The 26,908-nt window shown below is 44.8% G+C and overlaps 1 protein-coding gene across 2 annotated transcripts; it reads left to right on the forward strand.

Annotated features, from left to right (window-relative positions):
• Nucleotides 1–225: 225 nt before the first annotated feature.
• Nucleotides 226–26,293, forward strand: PPM1J (protein phosphatase, Mg2+/Mn2+ dependent 1J). Of its 2 annotated transcripts, XR_013987595.1 has the most exons (11): nucleotides 226–777; nucleotides 7,996–8,122; nucleotides 8,668–8,991; nucleotides 11,714–11,826; nucleotides 15,873–15,957; nucleotides 19,620–19,738; nucleotides 20,447–20,510; nucleotides 22,415–22,522; nucleotides 23,619–23,770; nucleotides 24,514–26,152; nucleotides 26,183–26,293. XR_013987595.1 is itself a non-coding variant. In XM_081009863.1 (10 exons), the coding sequence occupies exons 1-10, from the start codon at nucleotides 443–445 to the stop codon at nucleotides 24,659–24,661; spliced, it is 1,575 nt and encodes a 524-aa protein (XP_080865989.1). In that variant the 5' UTR covers nucleotides 226–442; the 3' UTR covers nucleotides 24,662–26,293. The 2 variants fall into 2 exon arrangements, 1 of the variants encoding a protein (XP_080865989.1); XM_081009863.1 differs by having other exon boundaries at nucleotides 24,514–26,293.
• The last annotated feature ends 615 nt before the right edge of the window (nucleotides 26,294–26,908 follow it).

The following is a 26,908-nucleotide window of genomic DNA, read 5'->3' on the forward strand; positions in this document are numbered from 1 at the left end:
TAGCATCGAGAGCCCGCAAACATTTGGTCCACTAAATCTCAGTCCACACAATAAGAAGCCAACGAGGTGCAGCCACTCTGCGGCGGGCGAGGCTCTCCAAAGCAGCCCGGTGGGGGGGGGGGCGCGCAAGAGGGACTACTCCGAGGTGAGGTGCTAAGGAGTCGCTTTCGCCCCAGAGGGCACTGGGGTGGGGAGGACACAGAAGGACAGGCTCTGAAGACGCCCGCGAAAGGGAGGCCCTTGCTAGGCTCGGGGCGCCCCGAGAGGATGCTGGAAGCTGGTTGGGGAGGGGGAAGGCGCTCGCTCGGAGATTCCCTGACTTGGCGGCGGAGCTGCAGCCCGAGCCGAGCGGGCGGAGGCGGAGGAGGGGAGCGGAGCCAGGCAGCGCGCCTCCCTCTCCCGCCTCCCCGAGCCCGCGGCGCCCGGCAGCGGCTCCTGCAGCATGTTGGGCAGGGTGCGCTCCGCGATGGCGCAACTCGTCGGGGGCCTGGGGGGCGGAGGAAGCCCCTCGAGCCCGCCGCCCGCCTCGGCCTCCTCCGGCTCGGCAGCGGCAGCGCCTCCGCCCCCTCCGCCGCCCGCTGCCCCCGGGCCCAGCTCCAGCGCCACCGCCGCCAGCACCGGTCCCTGCCGGGAACCGCCCCGAAGCAGCTTCTCCAGACCGGCTTTCCTACAGCTCACGCCCGAGGAGCTTCTGCGGGCGGATGACCACACGGGCCGAGCCGTCCAGAGCCCCCACGAGAGCGGCCGCCGCCTGCCTTGGAGCACCGGCTACGCCGAGTAGGAAAGGGCGAGCGAGAGGGGAGGGCAGGCGGGGAGAGGGCTGCTTCGCGGGACCGCTGGGAAGCATATCCCACCTAGAGATTATTATTTTTAGGTGGGGGTGCGTGCTTGTGGGTCTTGTAGTTATGTCTGTCTGTCTCTCGCTCTCTGCCCTCCCCAATCTCGGGCGTGTAGCGGGTGGTAAAGTGTCTCTGAGCATGTTCAGACAACTTTGGGATTTAAAGATAAGGGCTTTCAGAGCCAAGGCGAGCTTACGGTCTATGTATGGTTCGGAAAGCGAGCCTCCAGCTACAGGGGCAGTCTACCACTGAATACCTGTTGGTGAGCGCGTGTTTTTTCTACCACAGTAGGGGCGCATGTGGTGCTTGCGGGCTTCCCGCATGCATCAAGATGGTCCTTGTGGAATACGGATCCAGCACCAGAGCCCCTCCTATAATCTAATCTTTAACGTCGAGGTAGATTCCAGCCTTTCTTAATCATTCTAGCCATAGCTCCCTTAGTATGAGGGTGTCGAGAAGGGAGGGTGTATTCACGTGTAGATGAGGTAACGCGATGAGACTCGGGCTCTGGCCTTTCCAATCCGCTGATCAGTTGATACTGGCCCTTTCCTCAAACGCGATCAACCTCACCCCACATTCCCCACCCTTCGTGTCTTCGTGCAGCTGCGCCGCCCACCCTCTTGCAAGTTAGCCTGGCGCGCCCCGCTCTCTGAGGACTTGTGAGCTCAGGTACGCGGTCAGGTGGAGAAGCCCCGTCGCGTAGCCAGTCAGCTGTCCAAGATGCTTAACTCACCTTGGACGGTCTGAGGATGCTCTGCGGCCGCTCATGGAGAAGACGGGGCGGGGCTATGGGGCTGGGAGTAGTTCTTTAAGCTAACCAAGCCTAGCAGGGTGCTCTGCGTCCGGTTTCGCAGAGGACAGTCTTCGTTTGGTGGGCAGTGAAGAAGAGAAAGAAGATACAGAGGAGAAGGGAGGGTGTTTGAAGTTGCCCATCACCAGGAGAGTAGACAGAGCAGGCATACAGGTTAGCTCCTCGCTGTGCTTAAATTGTAGCAATTATTTTTAAAGTTTGTGTTTAGTTATATGCAACAACACATGCAAATTTTCTGCAGTTTTTATCCAGTATGTTTCTTCTTTTTGGGTGATGTGCAGGAGGGAAAACGTGGAACACTGCCTGTGTATCTATTTTCCGCTTCTGCTGTTAAAGGCATATTGAGACTGTTACCTGTTTCCATGCAACCTGATCCTTATGAGGAAGTGAGCTCAGCTGTGTACAGCAGAGCTTTCCAAACTGTGTCTCACGACACATTAGTGTGTCGGCTGCAGTGTGTAAGTGTTGCACAAATTCTCCCCACGCTCCTCCCAGGGCTGGAAAGGTGTTAGTTTCACCCCCGGCTTGCTAGTCAAACTGATTAACTGTATCGTGAAATGAAGCATGTTTAAAAAGTGTGTCACCAACGTGAAAAGTTTGGAAAGCTCTGGTGCACGGTGACATTTTTATGTTCTAGGAACTGTGCATAGGCTTGCTGTGGGAGAATCTGTCTCTCTTGAATGATTTACATTAGGTGCAGCTGAGAGTCCAGGAAAGGCTTGAGTTCCTTGCCGCCTTCTTTAAAGGTAAGGCAGGCAGGTGTTGGATTAGTTGCTGGGAGAGGTCAGTGATGCTATCAGACTGAGTCTCCTAACCTTCTTTTCTTCAGAAAGTTTGTAAATGATCATTTCTTGCAACAACACCCACCCACCAAAATTTGTCATTACAAATGGACAGTTCCTGTCTTTTTCTTCAGCTTTGTTCATAATAAATACAATATAGAGAAGATTAGTATAGCTCGTGAGGGAGGATGACCTTCGAATTCATGAAATATTCCAGATTTTGTCATATACAAGATGATTAAACACTGAAAATCAGGATCTCTTGGGGTCAAGCCGTCATGAGTTTAAAAATAAAGCTCTCCATGTTCCACAGTCCCCATCAAATTACCATCCCCACTTTGCTACTGTTAAAGGAAAAACAGACATTTTAAATGCAGTCTTGCATTTAATGTTAACCCACTTTGGGCTCTCATGCACACCCACACAAGCAGCTCTCTTGTCCTTGCAGTTGGAAGAAAAAGCTTGAAAATATGGCTAAATGTATTTTTGGAGAGAATCCAGAACATACAAAAATAGCAAACTACTTTAACAGAAAATACACCCTCTGATGTCTGGGGCTTGTGTGGGTGAATTTTTAATTTTTATTCTCACTAAGATCACCACACATTATTCTGAACAGGTTCCTGTGGATAGAAATTCAGCAGCTAAAGCTTTTATGGGGTATAGCGAGATGCAGTGTTTAGGTAAATTGGCATCTAGCTGGTGAAATACAGGCGTTTGGACAGACAAAGGTGCTCATGCTTGTTTTAGCTGGGTCTCTTTTTAAAAAAACCATATAATTCATAAGGTTTATATTATAAAACACTGAAACTGCATAAAAGAGAGCTTTTATTCCTTCTCTCTTTTATTCTATTTTTATTCCTATGTACATTTCACATATCTACATAAAATTATAGTTTCAGTTTCCAGTAAGTTAAACGGTCCACTTTTTGTAAAAGTGGATGACTCCTTGCTGCTCTGTCCCTGACCTTAGCTTGCCTTTGTTTGCCAGGAAAACACATCTTGGTTATAAGAAGGTTACTAGGGCTCAGCCCTGAGATAATGATACAGGTTCTAAAAATAATTATCTAGATAGGGGAGGTGCCCTTTGCTGATCTGGTTTTCTTTTCTTTCTGAACTTTTTATTTAGGGAAGGAGAGACCTTGACCATTGTTGTCAATTGAACACTTGGATCTCTTTCCTCTGGAGACGCTCCGTTAAAATTACTGGTTACTCTCAAAGTTGCAGGTTGTGTTTATGCAGTGAATATTTACTTAGATAAATGCTACTGAATTCAGTAGGGCTTATTCTCAACTAAGCATGCATAGGATCTCAGCCTGAGCCGTAAGTGCACTTAACTTGAAGGCTGGATTGAAATCTGCTTCAAAATAAAAGTGTTTAAAACAGGGGTATTTGGCTGTAAATGGAAACATATATTTGTAGCTGTGTGGAAACTGTCTGGGCGTTACCCTTTGCAGGATTTGGAACTTCCTAGATGAAAGTGCTATATAAATGTAGAAATCATGCTCTGGTAGCGTGGCAGCAGCAGGAGGCCCCATTAGCTAAAGTGGTACCTCAGGTTAAGATCAGTTTCAGGTTAAGAACTTAATTCGTTCTGGAGGTCTGTTCTTAACCTGAAACTGATCTTAACCTGAGATACCACTTTAGCTAATGGGGCCTCCTGCTGCTGCCACGCCGCCAGAGCACGATTTCTGTTCTCATCCTGAAACAAAGTTCTTAACTCAAGGTACTATTTCTGGGTTAGCGGAGTCTGTAACCTGAAGCGTCTGTAACCTGAAGCGTATGTAACCCGAGGTACCACTGTAACTGTTGTACATCGCTTTGAGATCCTCATGAGAAGCGATTCAGAAATAAAATAAATAAGAAGTAAACAAATAACCAGGACTTGACTCAAGGCATTTTGCTGCTTGAGGCAGAGGGCAAGGTGGCACATCCCTCCATTCTATGCCCAAAACTGACTGGACTTCAACACTGGCAGTGGGATGACTTCCTCCAGGGCACTTGAGGGCAGCAGGCTTGTTTAGGATATGTGTGATAGGCCCGGGGAACATTTAGGTCTAATGTCAAACAGTGAGGAATAGCCAAAGTGTTCTGGAGGAATAGCTGGGTGTGGGAAGGCTGCCATTGCTGCCCACAGCACCTGCCATCTGGGATTAGTGCCTCTCTCTGCACATAACTGTCCAATGGTGCCATGGCCCTGCTCAAAATGAGCCACCATAATCCACTAATGCATGTTTGTTTTACATACTTCCATCATGCATTGCTGGAGAATGTAGAAAGTTAAGGTTGTTTTAAGGGTAGAAATGTACCAAAGGACCACTTCATAGGCAACAAATTGTAAGAAACAGAAATCTGGGTTTGATTCCCTCTTTCTTAAGAATCTTACCCATATAATGAACATGTTTATTGCAATTACGCTTTATCATTTGTAGATGCACATTTCTTTGTAATGTCTGAAGCTGCCCACAAATCTGTGAAGGCTGAGCTAAAACTCCTCACACTTGGGTGACATTATTTTTGAGAAGGAGTCTAGGTGTGCCATGTAAGCTGCAGTCGAAACTATGGCTACTCAGAAATACGTCCCATTAAATGCAGTGGGAGCTGCTTGCAGATAAGTGAGGTCAGGATTGCAGCTGTAGTCTTTATGAGATAACAGTAAATTGAATCACATGATATGTACCAAATCACAGCACTGCCAAATTTCAAGCAGCCTCTGCAGCAGTTTTTCTTGCTCTGGGATCAGGGAGAATTTTGTTCCAGTTCACAATTGGAGGACTTGCTTAATTCCCGCTTTCCCAAAACAAGACATGAACTGAAACAGCCCTCTTTTGAAATTCACACTACTCCAAATTTTACTCTGCAAGTTTGTCAGCCAAGTACGTGTACAAAAATATATATGCTAGTGCAACGTGTGCATAGAAATGCATATATTGATGAAAAATAACATTAAAAATGCATCATATTAGGAGAAACAGTTTTGCAAGATTTGACGTATTTGCCCATCCCTGCCCTTGACAGTGGCAAACAGCAGGGAACTCCCAGGAAAAGCTTTTCACAGCTTGGAAGTGATCTATCTCTTCAGGAGTTTGCTGTCTTGCAGTGGGGCCTGCACCAGCTGGCCCTGCTCCTGCTATTGTGTTCCTGCCCCCTGCTCTCATTGAGGGAAACTATCCAAATTCATGCAGTACCTCCGTGGGCTGGCATCCTAATCACCTCAGTGGTATATAATTTCCCAATGTGTGGAGGCAAAGCCAGCCAGGATAGACCCACTCTCCCCCTTACATAATTGAAAAGAACTATTTTTGCCTGATGATTACAGCAGATCCGCAGACCAGTTGAAAAGTTGACAACCCCACAAGTTGTATGTCACGGACAAGCAGATATATGACAAGTGAGCTGGATTTAGCCTGCAGGCAAAGAACACACCACCAGGATCTGTATGGTGATACCTGGAGCAGGTTCTGTGTGCTCCACTTCCTTCTCATTTTCTGAGGTACTATATATCTTCCAACTCTTCCTTCTGCTTCCTGCCTTTTCAGAAAAGCTTCAGGAGAAGGAGGCATTGTCTTAAAATATATTTAAACAGACAGGCTATGGTCTGAAGGCACATGAAACACAGACAGAGCATCTTTGCTAAAATGGGGGACTGAACTATGTGGGACACCATGTACATTAGTTTGATGGCAGGATCATGTATGATTTTCTTAATTATTTATTTTTGCTTTCTGTGTGTGGTTGTTTATTTGCAGTTTAAAACGATGACACTTCTCCAGTTTGTTTGTACTTCCAGTTCTTTTATGTGTTTAAAAATACATTGTTGCTTCAGAGGCACGTGGAGGGTATTGCTAACCTCTTGGCTCTGGGAAAGTGTACGTGAGAGGAAGTTTGAGAGTTTTCAAGCTCTCAGACTCTGTTCAACCACACTCCTCAAACGTCAACCCATTTTTGCTCTGCAAACAGAATTTCTGCATGCTCTTGTCCAGGGAACGTTTCCTGTTTCACATTTCTACAACTTCCTCCCACAAAGATGGGTTGTTGTGTTTTTGCAACTGACGTTAGTATTGCCCTCATTTCTGTAGCCAGCACAAGGAAAAACTGAGAGATACCGCTTAACAACCGATGGGAAAGGTGAGGGATGAGGATGATTGCCATTGGTGGCAATCTCTTCTCTTTCACAGAGGGAGTAAACAACCAAGTGCTCTGAACTGATCCAAGGTTTCCAGAGTGCCTGCAGTAATAAAGAGCACTCAGGAAACATCAGCCCCAGATGAGAGCTCTTGGCTGCCTACTTTCCCCATGGAGGAGGAAAGAAATCTGCTACCAACAGGTTCTGCCCAAATGGTTTCCCTCACTATTACTTTATTTTATATACTGGACTTCATCAAAAGAGCTCAGGGAGGTTCACAAGGTAAAAATACAAAATAAAAGCACAAATAAGTAGTTGAAACAGAAGCTACGAAACAATAATACCCCCTTCCCACAAACACATTTAAATGGCTGTAGAATTTTAATCAACCAAAGGCCTGATCAAAGAGGAGTGTTCTCACCTGGCACCTAAAATATATATAATGGAGGCACCAGACGAACCTCTCTGGGGAGAGCATTCCAGAAACAGGGAGCCACTGCAGAAAAGGCCCATTCTCCAGACTTCATGTGGAGGAGGCACACAAAGAAGGGCCTTAGATGATGAACACAAAGTCCAGGACAGTATATATGGGGAGAGACAATCTTTCAGGTATTGCGATCCTGAGCCGTCACTAGACTCTGAGCTGTTTTTCTTTCCTCAAAGGACAATGCTGCCACTGATGCTGCTACCAACATTTTTAGTGGCAGTGCTGGTGCATGGGTCACTAGAAATGGCTTAGTGGACCTGTTGATGCCCACAGGCCACCAGTTCAACAAGCACTAAAGAAACCAGTGAAGTGGGATAAATGTACACACCACACAGTGCCAGGGCCAGGTCTTAGGCAAGGAGGATTGCCCAGTCAGTAGACAGCATATTGTGCAATGTGTGAAGCTGTGACTTCCAAATATGCCCTCTTTCAGATTGTCTTCCACTTTCCTGGAAGAATTGACATGGCACTACATCTTCAGCTTTGTAAAAAAAGCTGTTCTTCTTCTTCTTCTTCTTCTTCTTCTTCTTCTTCTTCTTCTTCTTCTTCTTTTTCTTCTTCTTCTTCGGTGACTACTTGTAGCTGAGTAAGATTGTCTTCCATGAACATAGTCATAACAGTGAGTCCATAAGTGACTGTAGAGACCAATTCTGGATCCACACGTCCTTCCACAGTGGGGACACCGGTTTCTGGGCCAGAGTGGGTTTGCCAAACGTGCGTTCCTCTTAGCTCGTTTCTCCTTTTTGCACTGAGTTTGTGCTTCTTCAAAGTCCATGGCACCTTTGGTAAAGGCTGTTCTCCAGTTGGAGCGCTCGCAGGCCAGTGTTTCCCAGTTTTCAGTGCTTATGTTACTTTTTTAATATTTGCTTTGAGAGCGGCTCGACGCATGGGAAAAGGAAGTTCACTAATCTAATCAAACACTGCCTGATTGAATCTTTCTTTCTGCCCAGGGTGATAAATGCTGGCAAGAGCCAACACAACGAGGATCAAGCGTGCTGTGAGGCAGTGTATGTGGAAAAGAGACGGGCTGTGAGGAATAACCCAGCCCCCAAGGAAACCTCTGGAGATCTAGAAGGGGTGAGCAACACAATGGCTAGAGTTCCTTCTAAATGTTGGCTCTCAGTCCTATATCTACCTTCTCTATCCTGGTTTGAGGAGAGGAGAAAGTGATTCCAGTCACAGCTGATGTATTGACACAAGACGTTTGGAACTTCAGAAGTTCCCTTGAGATTTGTTCCATTCTCCCCTGGAGTATTTATTGTCAATGTTGCTGTAAAAGGAATGAGTGGCACATGAATTTGCCATACGTGCCCTTCAAGCTTTTTTTACTCCATAGCCTTTTACACACAGATCCTTCCCTCTGTTTCTCATCCTCCAGTTGCATTGCAGTAGATCAGGAGTCCAGGAAGAGGATGTCCTCTAAGCCTCTAAATTAGCACACTGTGATATAAGTTAACCTGTAGTGCAGAAGGAGCTGAATATTGCTTCAACAATTAAAGTTTATGGAATCGTGTAGTGTTACTGCCTCGTCTCTTTTGGCTTTTAACATGTGTTTTGTTTCCTTTGGCTATTTGGGGCCAATTCTCTCATATTTGATTTGATTTGTACCTCGTTCCCTGCAGGGCACCAAAGGCCTGACTTTTTACTACTGGGGCTTGTTTGATGGGCATGCTGGAAGCGGAGCTGCAGTCATGGCATCCAAGCTGCTTCACTTCCAAATCCGTGACCAACTCCGAGACTTGGTGGACATCTTGCAAGACTCATCCCTTCCTCCAATCTGCCTGGAAGATGGTCCCAGGACAGTTCTAGGAGAACCAAAGAGGGTTCCTCTGGCTGAGGAAGATGCTGAGGTCCCAAACAATGCCCTGCCACGCTTCCATATGGAAAAGGCCGTTTCCCATGAGAGTTTGGTGGTGGGAGCTATTGAGAATGCATTCAAGCAGATGGTGAGTATGCTAGGAAAAAACGGGGGGTATGCTGGAGAAGAAGGTCTGATTCAATGCTATAAAAACATTTAAAAAGATTTTACTGGCCAGAAGTGGAGTGCAATAGATAGAAAACTGAGTTTGCACATGGGAGATTCCAGGTAAAGAATTCTGTTTGACCTTGAAACTGACCAAGTGACCTTGGGTGAATTATTCACTCCCAAATTTTCCTAAATCTCAGATTTAAATTAGAAAAGTATAGCTCTGATACCCAGCTGGAATCATTTGAGGTCACAAATGAAAGAAACCTAAATTAATTGTTTTGTGTGGTGTGTTTTTTTTTAAAAAAACCATTTTCGATGACACCACACAGTGATAGACATGGCATAAAGTGCAAGCTGGAGACAGTCCTAGGATCTGGGATGTGTTCCGTTCCTGCCTGGCTGTCCTCCATCCAGAATGTGGATTCACTTCCTTTTGCAGCCAAGATGCTGACAGGGCAACCCATGACTATTTTGGTCTGACAGGGTATTTGCTTACCCAGCTTTCAGATCATGAGTCTGCTCTGCTTGGCTGTTCCTCTGCAGCTCAGCCTTGCAAAGTTCAGGCCCCCAGGCTCCATTGCTGCAGCACAGGAAGTAACATAGTCAGAAGCTGCATACACTATAAGCATATAATTTTTTATGGCTTCCCACATGACAAACTGGGCGTAGGTGTGGGTCCCGAGAAGTCGAATAGTGATCCCCAGACCTTCAGTGCACAGAGTAAATGTGCTGTTGATACTGTTTCACCTCCACTTTTAAAATAAGTTAGCAATAGAAGCATGTAAATCTGCACTATAGAGATCATTTGTCCATCCGTGTTGTCTACACTGTCTGGTAGCAGCTTTCCAGGGTTTCAGATGTGGTACATTCCAAGTCCGACCTAGAGATGCCAGGAATTGAACATGGGACCTTCAGCATGAAAAACAGACGTTCCATCAATGAGCTACAGCCCTTTCCCAAATACCTTTAAAAATATTTACAAGTCTCTCCACCACATTCCTTTCTACCTTGCTGTAATAATTAATCATGTAAACACTATTGTTCCTTTTAATAGTCATTGTAAACAATACCTGCAGGATAGCTCAGTTGGTAGAGTATCAGACTCCTAATCTTAGGGTTGTGGGTTCAAGCCCAGTGTAGGGTAAAAGGATTCCTGCATTGCAGGAGATCAGACTAGATGACTCTTGTGGTCCCTTACAATGCTACAGCTCTTTGATTCTAATAACAAGGAAGTGAATAGCCCTACTGAACTGAGTGTGTGTGTGTTATCCCTGATCCTATCTTGGAGAAGTGCCCAGTGCATTCTGGGATTGATGTGTGGGCAGAAACTTCCTCAACAATGCTCACACACCATGATATTGTCATCTTGTGATGAGAAGCCACCACACATAAACAAATTACATCACTGGAACAGCACACAGTCCTTTGCAAGATTGCATATTAAAGCCATGCAAACTCAGATAAGGGAGCTGCTTCAGGAGAGGATGGATGCACTGTTGCTGAAAAGCAAATATGTTCTGCCGGATTCCTAACTGCCGGTAACCTAGGGAGCAAAGGGAAGGGAAGCTTCTACAGATTTTTGTTGGGGTCATGGAGAAGGAGGAGGAGGACAGGTTTAACCCTCCCTCTTAAAGTATTGTAGTCCCAATCTCATTCCTTTTCCTTTCTGCAGCAGCTTTTTTTTTTAATGCATGTTAATTATTTGCATGCAATTAAAATCCTCCTAGCTTGGTCTAAATTGGAAGAGGAAGGGAAGGACTAAAGGTCTAAAACAGATTAGGAAAAATAGGCATTGATTGCCTTTAAAAGCAGATTAGGAGTTGATGTGGTTCCATTAGTAAAATAAGGAAGAAGTCTGAGGGTTCTGCTGTTCTTCTTGACCCAAGAGGAAACCAAATGCTGTGAAGCCAATTTCAGAGATTTAGTAAGTTTAAAAGATAACCTCAAGTGAGTAGATCCATACACCAGAGTATAGAAACATCAATATTATCATGTCATGTATGTATTTATCTGCAAATGCATCCCCATTCCTACCTAAATGGAGATTGGAAAAATGTCTGCATTTTTAAAAGGGAAATGCTTCAATTTATACACGCCCTTTAGAACAGAAGCAATACATGTCTATTTTGTTCTTGACTGAGGTATATGCGCTTCCCAAGAAACATGTTGGAAGTGCAGGTACGTATGTGGGAAGCTATTTGCAAGAGCGACAAAGTGGTGAGTGGGTAAAGAATGAATCACTCTCTGCTCCTGATTGCTGCTTCCCCCACATGGCTTTTCCACATCTTAAAACAGATCATTGGGCTTCCTACCACTGCATGCATTTACACCTTGTGTAACATTCGGACCCAATTGCAAAAAATCTTGTAAGGAGCAGCTTGTATTGGCAGGGCACTGGAAGCTACCAGAGCTTTAATGTTAAACCATTGAGGCAGCTTGGGTGATTGCTGTAAAAGATAACCCTAATTCAGGGATGGAGGACCTGTGCTTGGGTTTTGTTGTTGGACCACATCAGCATGAGCTGCCATGGACCAGTGGCCAAGGCCAGTGGGATTTTGGAGTCCAACAACATCTGGAGAGCCAAAGGTTTCCCCATCCCAGTCCACCTTGATGCATGTGTGTGCTTCCTGTCTTGTTGCGCTGCACCTCTCTTCAGAGAGCTGCCTTCCACAAGTGAGTCTTTTCTTCTGTCTCCCCAGGACATTCAGATCGAGCAGGAACGGGTGGCTCGGCATGCATCAGGAGGCTGCTGCGCCCTGGCTGCGGTTTATTTCCTGGGGAAGTTCTACGTGGCCAATGCAGGTGACAGTAGGTAGGAGAGAGACGAGGGCGGGAAAGGCTACTCTGCTGCTTGCTGGGTCATGGCAGCCCAAGCCATTTCACCAGGAGAAGGATAAGATTCCTTGACTGCCTAGTGGAAATGAACCGAAGTCTTTCCCAGTCATAGTTGCCCGTTGGTCACGGAATGGAATGCCCTCATGTAAGCAAGTGAGCTTGGAAAGGTCATATGAGAGCCCAGGAGAAATACGTCTTTCAGGAGTGTTAGAGAGGAAGCCACTTACCCACCAAAGTCTATCTAGAAATATGCGCCCCTCCATGTGCTTGCCTACGCCCTATGGTGGAGGCAGTAAACCACCAGGGAGGTATACATAGGGTGACACTAGGAAAGGAATAATATTCCCTGGCCTTTACGTAGTCATTATCTGAGTTACCGAACCACTTTGATGCCAAAAGGTGTTTGTACAACCCCCACCAAGCGCCTGCATTTTTAAAAAAAGATAATTTTGTTTTTCAAAAACGTAGCTTTTTAAAAATCATATATTGCCTGGCTGCTCCCATTAGTACCCAGCTGCTGATACTGTGAGGCCAAAGGTCCCATTTGGACCAGCCCATATCATTTAAAATAAATAAATAAATAAATAGATTGGCCACACCAACTTTTACGCTTTGAGCACACCCATTTTCACAAGTTGCTCTTGAAAGATGGACCATGAGTCAATGAAGCCTTAGACTGGAAAAGGCTGTTCATCCTTTCTATACATAATGGAGGTGGGAGAACAAAATTGGGACTGCCAGCCCTGCTTGTGATCTGTGTTTTCAGCAGGTATAATAGCATTAGGTGTAGGGCTAACAAGTGTTTCCCCATTTTCCTCCCCACACATGCAGGCTTTACTGTACAAGGGGAAGGGGGGAAGGGGTGCTGTGTCTCAGGCATGGAAAAATCAATGTTTGTTGATGCATTCCAAAAAAATGTTTTTACTGCTTGTCTCTTTACCTTGGCCTTGCAGCAGTAATTTTAAAATAAATCTCTCTTTGATAATCAGGACATTCATCTAGTATGAATGCCAAATATGAAAACAGCTATATTTCAATGAGTAACTGTTTTCTTTATTTTTAACCCAAACTCTTTAGTAAACGTTGAAAATAAATGAAAGTATTTTGAGAGTACCAGCATCTGACTGATTGTTGAAATCCTGCTCAAAATGCCCTTCTTTCACCTTTTGGTTGCTGACACCCTTGTATCTCAGGTCTTATTGATTTTAGCATGTGAAGAGGGAAAGACAATATTAGAGGAGTCACCTCTCCCCATCCCCCCCTTTAAGGCCATGCTGTACCTTTTTTGCATTTTCTGAGTCTTTTTATAGTCTCCTTTCAATCCTAATCAGTATGAGGAATAGGCTTTAGTGTGCAACAACCATTCTGTTATGTAGATTCCATCCTGATGAATGTGGGTGTGTTTTGAAACTGTTTTTGTCAACTTGTGGTCACTTTGGTAGGAAATTAGGTTAAAGAACAGGAAATCAGGAGGTTTGCTGATGGTACCTATAAACTGCAAGGAAGCCATTCTCAAAGTCATAGCCAGCTTGGGTGGGTGGGTGTGTGTGTGTGTGTGTGATCAGCGAGATCTTGTATTGTAATCCAAGTGTGGATATGTCTGGGTATATCTATGTTACAAACTTTCATTGGCAGTATACCAGTTTAATAGAATCCTGGGAACGCAGTTTGGAGAAGGTTGTGATGATTCTCCAATAGAGATTCTTAGCTCTTCTTCCTTACTGAACTGTAGTTTAGGGAGAATAGCCCCCATCATTCACAGGAAAAGGGCTCCATGAGTAGAATAGGCAGTGAGGCTGCATTTGTGGCCCTACTCCCAACACTGTGAGTATTCCTGGAACCAGCCCCAACATCTAGGCACTGGTGGGAATGTCTGAAGAGGAGGAGCCAATGCACATAGAGGTCCATCTACACAGGCTTCCACATGATCTGGAACCACAATTGTGTAGCACCCCCAATTTCATGGAAGCCAATGTGCACACATTTTCCCTTTCTGGAACATGGCAAGGATACCATACAACATTGGGGCAGGGACAACAGTAGATAATACATAAAGTAGGCTAAGGAATAGTTGCTAGGCCACTTTTAGACTATAGAGCAGTGTAGATGTCTCCAGTTAATCCATAGTTGATACAGTGTCCATGGTTACAATTGCTGTTAGTGGTTCATTTCTAAACTTGGAATACCATTACTTTCTTGGTGTGCCATCTTTGACTTTTTTCTCATCAAATGTCTTTTTGTTGCCTTAAGAACCTTTGGAATATAGATGAATGAAAGTGAAACAAGGATGCCAATTAGAGCAAGGGCTCCCAAACAAGGGGAAATGATTGCAGGTTGTTGTTGTTGTTGTTGTTGTTGTTGTTGTTGTTGTTGAGTTGGCAAGTACAGTATTGGTTTTGTTTTCCCCACTGAGTCTCCTGCTTGTTCTGTTCCTCATTCTGATTTCTCTGTCAGCCTTCTTTGTGGTTTTGCATGAAAAACAGAGATGCTACCCCCTGCTCTGTGCATGTTCAAAAAAACCCAAGCAGGAAACAATGAATGGATAAAAAGATAGGAAGGGCAAATTTGTTGGTAATGTGTCTGTGGCACATCCTCTCTATCACTGTTGCAGACAAATGCAAGTTTTTCATCAAACCAGGATAATTATTTAAATATGTCATAGTCCATTCTTTAGTGGAACAGAACCGGGATCCTGATGCAAGACTTAGACAACATTAGAACTGCCACTTCCAACAAACCTGGAGGCTTTGGGAGTTAAGCACAGTTGTTGCCTATCATTGCAGTTCAGTTGAATTTTGTGTCTTCTTTTGTTCATAAAACCTTTTTTGTTTGAAAACAGCAACACTTCTCTTGCTCATTCTCAGTATGATAGCAATCAGTAGTGTTGGCTGGAGTGTGAATTGTGCATATTCAAATTTATTTATTGAGCACTTGGTATCTTAGCGTTTTCTTGATGGTTACCCATTATGTTGGCCATGCTTCTCTTCTCATGATCACCCTCCATTCTTTCTGCTCTGTTTTCTAGATTGATTTTTCCTAATGCTCTGCTTCCTTTCATCATGTGTTTGTGTTGTCCAATGTCCCACTGTTCAGGGCCAGCCCACCCATGAGACAAGGTGAGGCAACCACCTTGGGCAGCAGGATCCACAGGGGCAGTGGGCCTTGGAAGGCTAAATCAGCCAGGATGCCCCACCAGGAACCTGCTGGACTTAGGCTATCATGCCAAGAACATCCCAGGCCTTCCAGTCAACCGGGGACTTCCGCCCCGGACTACAGACAAGCTCTGCAGAGCCTGCTGATCGGAGTTGTACTCCAAAATATCTGGAAGGCATCAGGTTCGGGAAGGCTCTAATCCATTTTACAGAGAGGTTTTTTTGAAGTGGGAGACGAATCCCAAATACCTGTGCCTGCAACTTCCCGTACAGATAGAGAATTACTGGTACTGGGCTGAAATGTGACACTTGTGTTCAGATCTCTTCTCCATGGACCTCACTTGTGTAAGACAAGGCCTCTAGATTTAACCTTCCTTACGAAACGAGGAGCTACAGTAATCCTTAGAACACAGCAGGAATGAATTCTGCCTATTTAGATTGAAAGGGGTGCAGCAAGCTAGAGGATTCTCTCCTCCAATTGTGGTAGCGCAATTGACAGGAGGCTATCAGGGAGACTTTGACTGATAGGTCTCTGAGCTCCATGATGCAATTGCAAGTGCCTCATAAAATGGCATTTTGGGAAGAGGAATCTGTGGGAGAGGGAGCCTCTTTAGGCTACTTAATGTGTGACAATGCATTGCATTTATCAACTGCCTAGACCATTTCTCGTACCACACTTCATGCTTATTCTTCTCCCCTAACCACCTGCACAGTAATCACCTTTCTATATAGAAAATAAGCATACGCAAAGTGGACCTTAGCTAACACTGCTGCTTCTCTTTGCCCGCGGATGTCCTTTCTGCTTTCCCTTCCTATACTGTCTCTTTCTCTCACATGCTCTCTAATGTCCTCATTCCATGTTTCATTGCAGGGCCATTATCATCCGTAATGGGGAAATCATTCCAATGTCCAGGGAGTTTACTCCAGAGACAGAGAGGCAAAGGCTGCAGTTTTTAGTAAGAATTAACTTTTTTTTTCCCCCTATCTGATTTATTTTAACCCACTGCCCAACACTTAGCACTATCAACCAAAGCCATCCAGGAATAAACGTGAGAAGGTGTTTCAGTACGAACAATGTCTTCAAGTGCCCCTAATAGCTCACCAATAAATGCATGTCTAGACCTACATAATTAGACATATGTACATGTACAGCCTAACAAACCTCAAAATACTGTTTCGTAGTAACTGAAAATACTACTTTTGTAGTACGAAATTATAAATGGAAATTTAATTTGAAAAACAGAATAGCAAAACATCATCCACTCAGGAACCAGTTCTGATAATGGAAGCTGTACTGCAGTTATTGATGGAGGCGGGTATTAATTACTCTGCCTTGTGCTGAATATTCAGAACTCCAGTGCTTGGAGGTCAAGCACATTAAAAATAGTGCTAAAAATGAAAAGCAACCTGCATGAACAAGATTGATGTTTTTAACTGATCTGACAATAAACCTTTGGAGGTGGCAGATATTGTAGCTGATAAACATTCAGTCTCTTCCTTCCATATTTCCAGGCTCTCTTAGTGAAGGTACAATAAAGAGAGGACCCCAACTATATTGCGTCCATCCACATAACATGTGTGTTTTCCATACACTGCCATGGTGCTAAAGAAAATACACCACAAACTGCTCTTTGCATCAGGAGGGAAGCAATGGAGACTTTCCCTCCAGAGCACATAGCAGCTTTGAGGGGCAGTTCCTCTTGGGACCATCGCAGGCAGGTGGTGGTGGTGAGGGTTAAACTCTTCCTGCTCACCGCGTGCGGTCATAATGCTGCTCAGGCTTCCCTGTAGCTGCTGTTTTACTAATGTGTGTGTGAATTGCATTTATTTAACTAACGTCATGCCTAGTTTGGTCCAGAGGCTCTGGTGGTGCTGGGCTCCTGCCTTTCTGCTTCCAAAATGCTCTTGAGCACTGCACAATAAAAAGTACCATATTTTTCGCTCTATAAGATGCACTTTTTCCCTCCTAAAAAGTAAGGGGAAATGTGTGTGCGTCTTATGGAGTGAATGCAGGCTGCACGGCTATCCCAGAAGCCAGAACAGCGAGAGGAATCACCGCGCAGCGCTCCCTCTTGCTGTTCTAGCTTCTGGCTCAGCCCCTCTGTCCCTTCCCTCACCTCCTGCAAAAGCCCCCAAGAGGAGGGAGAAAAGCCTGCAAGCGCCACACACGCTCCACGCGGCTCATGAAAGGGAGCTCTGAGCAGAGCCTGGGATGCATACAGGCTCTGCTCAGCACTCCCTTTAAAGAATATTTTCTTTCTTGCATTTCCCCTCTAAAAACTAGGTGCATCTTATGGAGTGAAAAATATGGTAATATAGGCCCTGCTCACTTCCACCCTTTCACTTTGCTCCCCCTGCTGACCCCCGGATTCTAGAGTCAGGCTTGCAAGGTAAGGTTCAGACACACACACACACACACACACACACACACACAGCTCTTTTCCCTAGAAGAGGAAGGAGCTGCCAGGGTTTTGTTAAAATTATTTGCATATTGCATGAGTTTTGCCCTAAGGCAGAGGAGGGGAAAGAATCCCTGGGAAGCACAGTGAGAGTGTCCAAAATGCAAGCAAGTAAGCAGAGGTGCTGCTGGCAATGCTTCCTGGCTCAGAGTGGACCTCCTTGGCAAGACACCAGGTGGAATCTTATCTGCTGTTCTATATCCAAACAGCTTCCATGTCTTGGAAGGGAGGAAATTGCACCGAGTAATGGATCCTCTTCACTGGCTGCGATAAAGAAACTGAGCACTCAGAAAACCAATCTTACACTTCCCCCGTGGGCTTGAGCTGTTTGCTTTGAGCCAAAGCCCTTTTATAGCTTAAGCCCTTTTCTGTAAGTAGTGCCAGAGCAACGATCCTTTACACTCTGCCACTGTGATCTGAAATGCCCCACTTAAATCATTGCAAGAGGGAAACCTGATGTATATAATATTCTGTAGTTTTGCTTTTGTACCATAAAAAATAGAATTTGTTCTGCCCATTTCCTCTTTTCTCTGGATTAGTTACACTCAAAATACACAAGGGGGTGAGTAAAGGGAGATTCACTGCATAATTTGCTGCCCGTTTGAGTCCTGGGCCCCATTCTTGCGAGGTTTACCAGGTATGCTGAATGTAGATACTGCCTTCTGAGCTTTTGTTGCTGGCTCTTTGGCTGAGGGTTTGCTTGTTGAGTAATGGCCTCTTTTCAAAGACGTTGGCAAGTCATGGAAATCACAGAGCCAGCTCTGAAAATTAAACCCTGATTAGGGCAGCAGTGCCAGGAGGACAAAGAAAGCCCTTTTCCTTTGCAGGATGAAAAGGCAACCAATCTCAAAGCCACCTTTAATTTTCTCTGAGTGTATGTGTGGAAGAGAATGAATTGCTGTAGCAGGAGCATCTAACCTGGTATCAAAATGGGATTCTGACATCTCCAGACATAGCATAGGATTCAGTCTGTATAGGATTTAGTCTATCAGGTTTCCCCCCGTTTGCACAGAAATAGGATAGATTGTCTAGGGTAATGGAAAATTATTGCCTGTTCAGCTAAACTTTGGTGCTTGCACACTCACTGAGATTGGTGCATTAGCCTCCCTTAATTATCTCTTAAATAATTTCAGCTTGTTTTCACTTTTGGATGTTTTTTGTGCCTGGAAGCTTTTTCTGCACGAGACTCAGTCTTGTTAATTCATGCTTCATCTAGCAATTAGGTAGCTGCTTGATAAAACCACTTCAACCAAATCCTTTGCAAGTCACAGAGGTCTAGATGCTCTCTGCTGAGTGGTTTTTTATTAACCAAATGTGACTTTATAAGGTTTTTCAAAACATTTGTGGCTTGGGGGAGATCATTGTTAATTCTGCCATGAGCAGAAGATGCAAATGTGCCCTCAAGAGTCAACTGTAGTACTGAAAAGAAAGTTTTTGCTCCAAACAAGATGAGATATTAATCAAGACTGGGCCTTGTGTTTTTTTCTTTATTGTATAATAGCTGCAGGGGTGGGGATGCAGATATGATATGTTGGACAGAGTGGGGATTTAACCCATGGTCCTGATCTAGATTGCCTGTCCCTCGGAGCTGCTATTTGCTCAAGCAGTAAAACTGTCACTATTGCCAATTTCTAGGGCAAATAATTAAGCTGCTTAAAATTGTGGCTGATCTTTCAATGTGGCAGCACCTACACTTTTGAACTCCTTGCCTATTGACCCTCACAATACTGTTTTAGATGCCTACCAATAACTTTTTCATCTCAACAAGCCATCATTCCTGACCACTGGTCCTGTTAGCTAGCGGTGATGGGAATTGTAGTCCCAAAACATCTGGAGGGCCGAGTTTGCCTATGCCTGTCCTAGATGCTCCATCTGTGTGTGAGAGCAAGGATGGATAGGTGTGTGTTGGGGAGGGGGGTGGCAGGTTCTGCACTTTCAAATGTTCCCCAAATCACCTTCTTTGTAAGTGTAAGAGATACAAACATACAAACATATATCTGAAGGAAAGCATGTGGAACAAATCATAGAAGAGTTTGTGAATGCTCAGTGCGCCCCCATGAGGGTTTTTTGAGATCTGGAACTTAAAGATTTGTGTTGTTTGGGTGGAGAAGATCCAGGCAGTGCTCATCACTAAACTTGCTCTTCCTTTCCTCTTCTAGGGCTTTTTGAGACCTGAGCTGCTGGGGAATGAGTTCACTCACCTGGAGTTCCCTCGAAGAATCCAGCATAAGGAAGTGGGGAAAAAGATGCTGTACAGGGACCAAAACATGAATGGCTGGTAACTCTTTTCATCTGATCTAGATTACACTGATTGCCAGAATCAATCAGAAATGCAAGACGAAGGAACTCGGTGTTCTAGTGACAGCTAGTTACATCACCACTGCCCTACTCAGCTGGACTAGAAAAGTCTCTACCTCTCCCTTTTTTCTTTTTGTCGTGTTACTAAAGCTGGAGACCGACGATGAAGGCTTTTTTAAAAAGGGGAGTTTATTTTGGTATTATAGAGGAGTATGATGTGCACACATATGGCTATTGCTTCTACTAAAGAGTTTCTGCAGATTTTTGTATGGCTTAAGTAATCCTGCTTGTTCAAAGATAACAGTGGGAGAAAAGCATATATTTTGTGGGTGTTTGTGAAAATCCATGCCTGTACACTCAGGGAAATTACCTAAGTGAAATGGTTCTGACCCGAGTTTGTTGCTTGCTTGCTTGCTTGGCATTGGGATGAGGATATTCAGTTGTGCTTTTCACAGCAGCCAGAGCTCAGTGGTAGAGCATATGCTTTGCATGCAAAAGGTCCCAGTATCAATCCCCAACATCGCCTGGTAGGGCTGAGACAGTCTGTTGTCCGAAAACCTGTAGAGCTGTTGCCACGCAATAGCAACAGTACTGAGCTTGATGGATTGGTGGTCTTACTTGGGCAGCTTCCTATTCTAACTTTCATCTGCACTGCAACTCATTTTGTGTGATTTCTTTTTCTAACCAGGGCATATAAAAGGATAGAAGAAGATGACCTGAAGTTTCCACTTGTTTACGGAGAGGGTAAAAAGGTGAGACACTGAGCACATTTGAAAAATCATTGGAGAAGTGGAGAGAATTTTCATTAAACAAGGGCATGAGGATTTGGAGTAGACCTAATAATATAGGTTGAGGTATGCGATATTGGTGTCAGAAGCACACTTTGGCTTTGACAGAGACGGCTCATTGGTAAGTCTGCACTGAGCAATTTTTGTATGATACCTCCTGCTTGTTCCCCCACTCCATAGGACACAATGTATGTTATGTTTAAAAAATTTAAACCATCTTTCATTCTGATGGGTTCTAGGGTGATACACAGCAATACAATACAATGTAATGCAGTGCCCTATAAAATAAGATAAAGCATAAAAACACTTCATACAGCAGAACTCCCAGAAGTGCAAGCTGGATTTCGAAGGGACAGAGGAACCAGAGACCAAATTGCAAACATGTGCTGGATTATGGAGAAAGCTAGAGAGTTCCAGAAAGACATCTACTTCTGCTTCATTGACTATGCAAAAGCCTTTGACTGTGTCGACCACAGCAAACTATGGCAAGTTCTTAAAGAAATGGGAGTGCCTGATCACCTCATCTGTCTCCTGAGAAATCTCTACGTGGGACAAGAAGCTACAGTTAGAACTGGATATGGAACAACTAGTTGGTTCAAAATTGGGAAAGGAGTACAGCAAGGCTGTATATTGTCTCCCTGCTTATTTAACTTATATGCAGAATTCATCATGCGAAAGGCTGGGCTGGATGAATCCCAAGCTGGAATTAAGATTGCTGGAAGAAATATCAACAACCTCAGATATGCAGATGACACAACCTTGATGGCAGAAAGTGAGGAGGAATTAAAGAACCTTTTAATGAGGGTGAAAGAGGAGAGCGCAAAATATGGTCTGAAGCTCAGCATCAAAAAAACGAAGATCATGGTCACTGGTCCCATCACCTCCTGGCAAATAGAAGGGGAAGAAATGGAGGCAGTGAGAGATTTTACTTTCTTGGGCTCCATGATCACTGCAGATGGTGACAACAGTCATGAAATTAAAAGATGCCTGCTCCTTGGGAGAAAGGCGATGGCAAACCTAGACAGCATCTTAAAAAGCAGCGACATCACCTTGCCAACAAAGGTCCGTATAGTTAAAGCCATGGTTTTCCCAGTAGTGATGTATGGAAGTGAGAGCTGGACCATAAAGAAGGCTGATCTTGAGAGTCCCATGGACTGCAAGAAGATCAAACGTATCCATTCTTAAGGAAATCAGCCCTGAGTGCTCACTGGAAGGACAGATCCTGAAGCTGAGACTCCAATACTTTGGCCACCTCATGAGAAGAGAAGACTCCCTGGAAAAGACCCTGATGTTGGGAAAGATTGAGGGCACAAGGAGAAGGGGACGACAGAGGATGAGATGGTTGGATGGTGTTCTCGAAGCTACAAACATGAGTCTGACCAAACTGCGGGAGGCAGTGGAAGACAGGAGTGCCTGGCGTGCTCTGGTCCATGGGGTCATGAAGAGTCGGACACGACTAAACGACTAAACAACAACAACAACAACACAACACTAAAAACAGGATGACAACACATAATAAAACTAGAAAGTGAACAAAGCCCATAAAATCAATTTAAAACAAGGAAACAAAAATGTATAGTTCATCAATTGATGGCACCCAGGGAAAGGCTTCATCTGTAGATCTTAATGCATAGCCAGGCTGGTATGGGAGGAGGCATGTGGCATGCTCAAAAATTGAGACATCTCTTTTATTTGAGATCTGTATTCTAATTTATGGCTGACTGCCTCTGATCCTTCTTTCCATACTTATGAACCTGGGACCTTCTGCATGCAAGGCAAGCCCAGAGTGCTAGGAGCCTATCCAAGTTGCACAGATGCTCATTATGTTGCTATCCTATTAAGAGACTCCACCCTTACTTTCCTCCTAGGCTCGAATGATGGCAACTATTGGGGTGACACGGGGTTTGGGTGATCATGATCTCAAGGTGTACAGCTCCAACATCCACATCAAACCTTTCCTGTCCTGCACCCCAGAGGTGAGTTCATCAGAGCTAAGATTCTACTTCCTGGAATTACAGCTGCTCAGTAACAGCATATTTTTATTTTTCATCAAATATTCCAAAACTCAAAGTTGTTGGGGGGGGGGGTTGGGTTCCTGAAGCTTTTTGATCACCCTTAGCTCTCCAAACCAGGTTTGGCTGCAGGCAAAATGCTTTCTTCTGTCACACTCCATTCTGATTTGCAGGATTCTCTCTCTCTCTCTCTCTCTCTCTCTCTCTCTCTCTCTCTCTCACACACACACACACACACACACTCCACTCATGTGTCCAGCCTGTACAACACACACACATCCACACAGGTGGTGCTTCTAATTCAGGCTTGAGCGTTTGGACTGGGGTCTTGTCCACCACCATCAACAAATCTATACAGTAGTCCCTTTAGGACACTGGAGGGAGGGCTCACAAAGGATCAGATTCTGAGGCAGAATAATTCTGGGGCTTTTGCATGTGTGTGTGTGTGTGTGTGTGAGAGAGAGAGAGAGAGAGAGAGAGAGAGAGAGAGAGAGAGAGAGAGCGCATTATAGAAAGGTTTGAAACAGTGGGTAAGATTGGTGTAGCTGCAGAAGACAAGAGCTAGGCTTCAAGACAACCACAATTTATTTATATGCTGCCCATCTGACTGGGTTGCCCCGGCAACTCTGGGTGGCTTTCAACAAATAAAAACATCAAACATAATAAAACATCAAACATTTAAAACTTCTCTATACAGGACTGCCTTAAGATGTCTTCTAAAAGCCAGATAGTTGTTTATTTCCTTGATATCTGATGGGAGGGTGTTCCACTACCAAGAAGGCCCTTTGCTTGGTTCCCTGTAACTTCACTTCTCACAGTGAGGGAACCACCAGAAGACCCTCACTGCTGGACCTCAGTGTCCAGGATAATTCTACTGGGTAGCTATAGTGCTGCTGTTCCAAGATTCCTGTGCACGCTTATGAATGGGGCGTCTAAGCACAAAATTTTTCCTCACCTCTGGGGAGTGACAGGACTCAGAAAGTGCTTCGCCTTGAGGAAAAGCATTTGCAGAGCCTTGCCACCAGAGCAGTGAGGCTGCATCCCTTACGTTTTTCCGCAGGTTCGTGTTTATGACCTCACACAGTATGAGCACTGCCCTGACGATGTGCTGGTGCTGGGCACAGATGGCCTCTGGGATGTCACCAATGACCGAGAGGTTGCCAATGTGGTATTTGATGTCCTAATGGGCTATGAGCCCAATGACCCTTGCAGGTGAGTGTGCCAAGGAATACTTACACCAGAGTGGTTGAGCAGACACTTTATTTCCTAAGGTTCTGAGGTCCATTGTTTGCTCTCAGTCTGGGGTTGGTTTATTCCCTTACCTCCTTTCTATTCTGGGACATGAATCCTTTTTGTTTCTCTTACCTTCAAGTCCCCTGGCGGTGTTAGGTCTTAGGGGCAAAGTACGTGTTTGTTGTTCATGTGTGTCTGTGTAATGAAGCACCAATTTCTTGGAAATTAAAAGCAGCCTTAAGAGGTTGCAATTTTGAGTAGTAGGTGTGGGGAGAAGGAGGGGTTTCTTAACCTTTTAAACTGGCAGCTGTTTTTCCATTCAAAATCCCATTTTTTCTGTTAGAGGTTCCTGCCCACTCTCTTGCTCAAAATTTCAGCTTCCCAAATTTGCGTTTTTTTTTTTTTTTTTTAAAGTTGGAACTTCATTACATACATTTGAATATAATCAACCAACTGTTTGCACTTTACTGTTTTTAAACATGGGTGGGGAACCTTATATCCCCACCTACTGCCAGGCCAAATTTGAAAGGTGAGTGAGAGTAAATGAATGACGGGCCTACAATTTCCTAATTAGTTGCACAGGGAATGAAGTGGGATGAGATCATTATTGTGAACACCATTCACACTTAAAATAAGTACTTTTTATTAAAAAAAAAACCTGTACTCTACCACGTCTCTTGCATTATGGGTGTGCATTCTGATGGGCTGGTTCTGTTTCCCAGGTACACAATGGTGGCCCAGGAGTTGGTGGTGAGGTCCAGAGGGGTTCTGAAGGAACGTGGCTGGAGGCTGGCCAATGACAAGCTGGGCTCTGGAGATGATATATCTGTCTTTGTTATTCCCCTTGGTGGTCCAGGAAACTACACCTGAACCTCAGGTCCCAGGGACACAGGGGTCATGATTCTAGACTTTACAAAGAAGAAAAGCCGAGGGAAAGAACCACCATCTTGCAGCAGAACTGGAGGCTGTAGATTCTCCCTACACCTGGAACATTCATAATGCTGGAGTCTTCCGAAGAGGATTCGGGGTGGGGGAATGTATGACTGCACCCTGGGTCCTTGTCCCACTCTGTCTCAGCTTGCTGGGTTCCAGCTAGGGACACAAAGAGGTAGCCCTGGTCCACGCTTCTGTTAACGGCAAGAAAGTCAAGGTAGAGCCGTTCCTCTCAGGATTTACACCCATCGGCCCTGGAGACCTGTAGGAAATCTTGCATTCCAAGGGCTGCATTAAATTTGAGCTTTTGGTCACATGGAAATGTCCTCTATATTGGGTAGTGGCACTGGAGTCTCCCTGCAGTGTTAGCCATTTTGTGTGTTCCTATTCCGTCTCCCATGGTTGCAAAGGGGCAGCTGAATTTTGTCAGATCCCAAGGACACCTCACCGTCACGACAGTTATGCCTAATTGCCTAGAACATCCCTTCCCTTCCCTTCTTGCTAGAGGGAGCACCAAGCAAGTACGGCTGATTGGTTTGTTACCATTCCCCTGGCTTGCCATAACCACTTGTTGCGTAGTACGGGGGGATGCATCCATAGGGGTTTCTTACACTAATCTTGGATATTGCTGTACCTCAGCCAAGTTGGTTGGTTCTTCATGAATGCATCTCCAAATGACAATGAAGGAAAGGTGCGAAAATATTCCTGCTGTAGAAAATGTCCCTGGGGAAAATCAGCTGTGCCTCACTTTCACCAGATGGGGGTGCACTTAGAAGAACAGACAGAAAAAAATGACTGTGATGAGACATCTCTAGTTGGTTTAAACAACTGACCCTTAAATAACAAGATACAGAAATCTACTGCAGCATAGGGAGTTACCCCATCCCAGACTTACACCCCAGAGAGGTCACTTTGGTGCTGCAAACGCAGCAGAAACATAGAAGACAGCAATTTCTACAAAGGGAATAACTGTAGAACGGTCTGTACTTCTGGTCTGTTCACCTTCCATGAAAAGTAATGTACTACTTCTTGAGTTGAAGTTCTACCTCTGAAGCCCGAAGCATTGAGTTCTTTGTTCAATGAATAGGAAGCCTTCAAAATTTGCGATGGGGAAGAAATGGATTCATTTTTTTTCATGGAACTGTCGTTTTCCACTTGCTGTGCTGTGCAAAAGCAAGACCATCTCTGGCCGGGGAACTTGCACCTTAAATTTGCCCTTGTACTCTATCTAGCTGTGAGTTAACTGAGTTTTAAGAAGAAAATAATTTCAGGCTTCACAAAAATACCTGCCACCTCTTAAGCGCAGACAATATACAGTGGGACTTATTTCTGAGTAAACACGTGCAGGATCATTCTGTTGGGCTGCAGCCCTATGCACAATTACTTAGAAGTAAGCCCCTTGGAACTCAGCGGGACTTCTGAGTAAATGTGCTGTTATACAGTTTCTATTATGTAAAGGCAGATCCTGGAAGGTTGGATCTCTTTGTAGAGTGTGGCATTAGTACCTGAGAAAAGATTAAAGAACCAACTGAAAAACTGCAACTATTAAGTTGCCATTGTTAAGTAAAAGCTGGCTAAGGCTCTTTCTTGCTGGAAAGCATTTTGGTATTTCCTGATTGTTGTGCTGTCACTTTCTGGTGATTGTGATGTGTACCTTCTCACCAGTGAGAGATGAGTCAAGTGAACGCTTCTCTTGGGAACCAGAGGGGAGGGGTGGGTTTTTAATTCAAGAAGAAAAAGAAGAAAGTTGGATCCAGATCCACACTGTATGCTAAAGAATCATAGGGTTGGAAGGGACCATGGGGATCATCTAATTCAACCCTCAGCAGTGCAGGAACATGCAGCTGTCTCTTACCAGGACTGAACCTGCAACCTTGGTGCTATCAGCACCACACTATAACCGACTGAGCTATCCAGCTGATATATCCTGCTTCAAGCATTCAACAGATTTGGCAAGGAATGTGTATAGTTCGTAAAGTTTTCGTTAAGTACTATAGCCCTCTTTATGCGGGTGGCACTGTGGTCTAAACCACTGAGCCTCTTCGCCTTGCTGATCAGAAGGTTGGGGTTCGAATCCCCGTGACTGAGTGAGCTCCCATTGCTCTGTCCCAGCTCCTGCCAACCTAGCAGTTGGAAAGCACGCCAGTGCAAGTAGATAAATAGGTACCGCTGTGGTGGGAAGGT

The sequence above is a fragment of the Podarcis pityusensis genome, assembly GCF_964106645.2.
Source record: "Podarcis pityusensis genome assembly, chromosome: 6".
NCBI lineage: Eukaryota > Metazoa > Chordata > Lepidosauria > Squamata > Lacertidae > Podarcis > Podarcis pityusensis.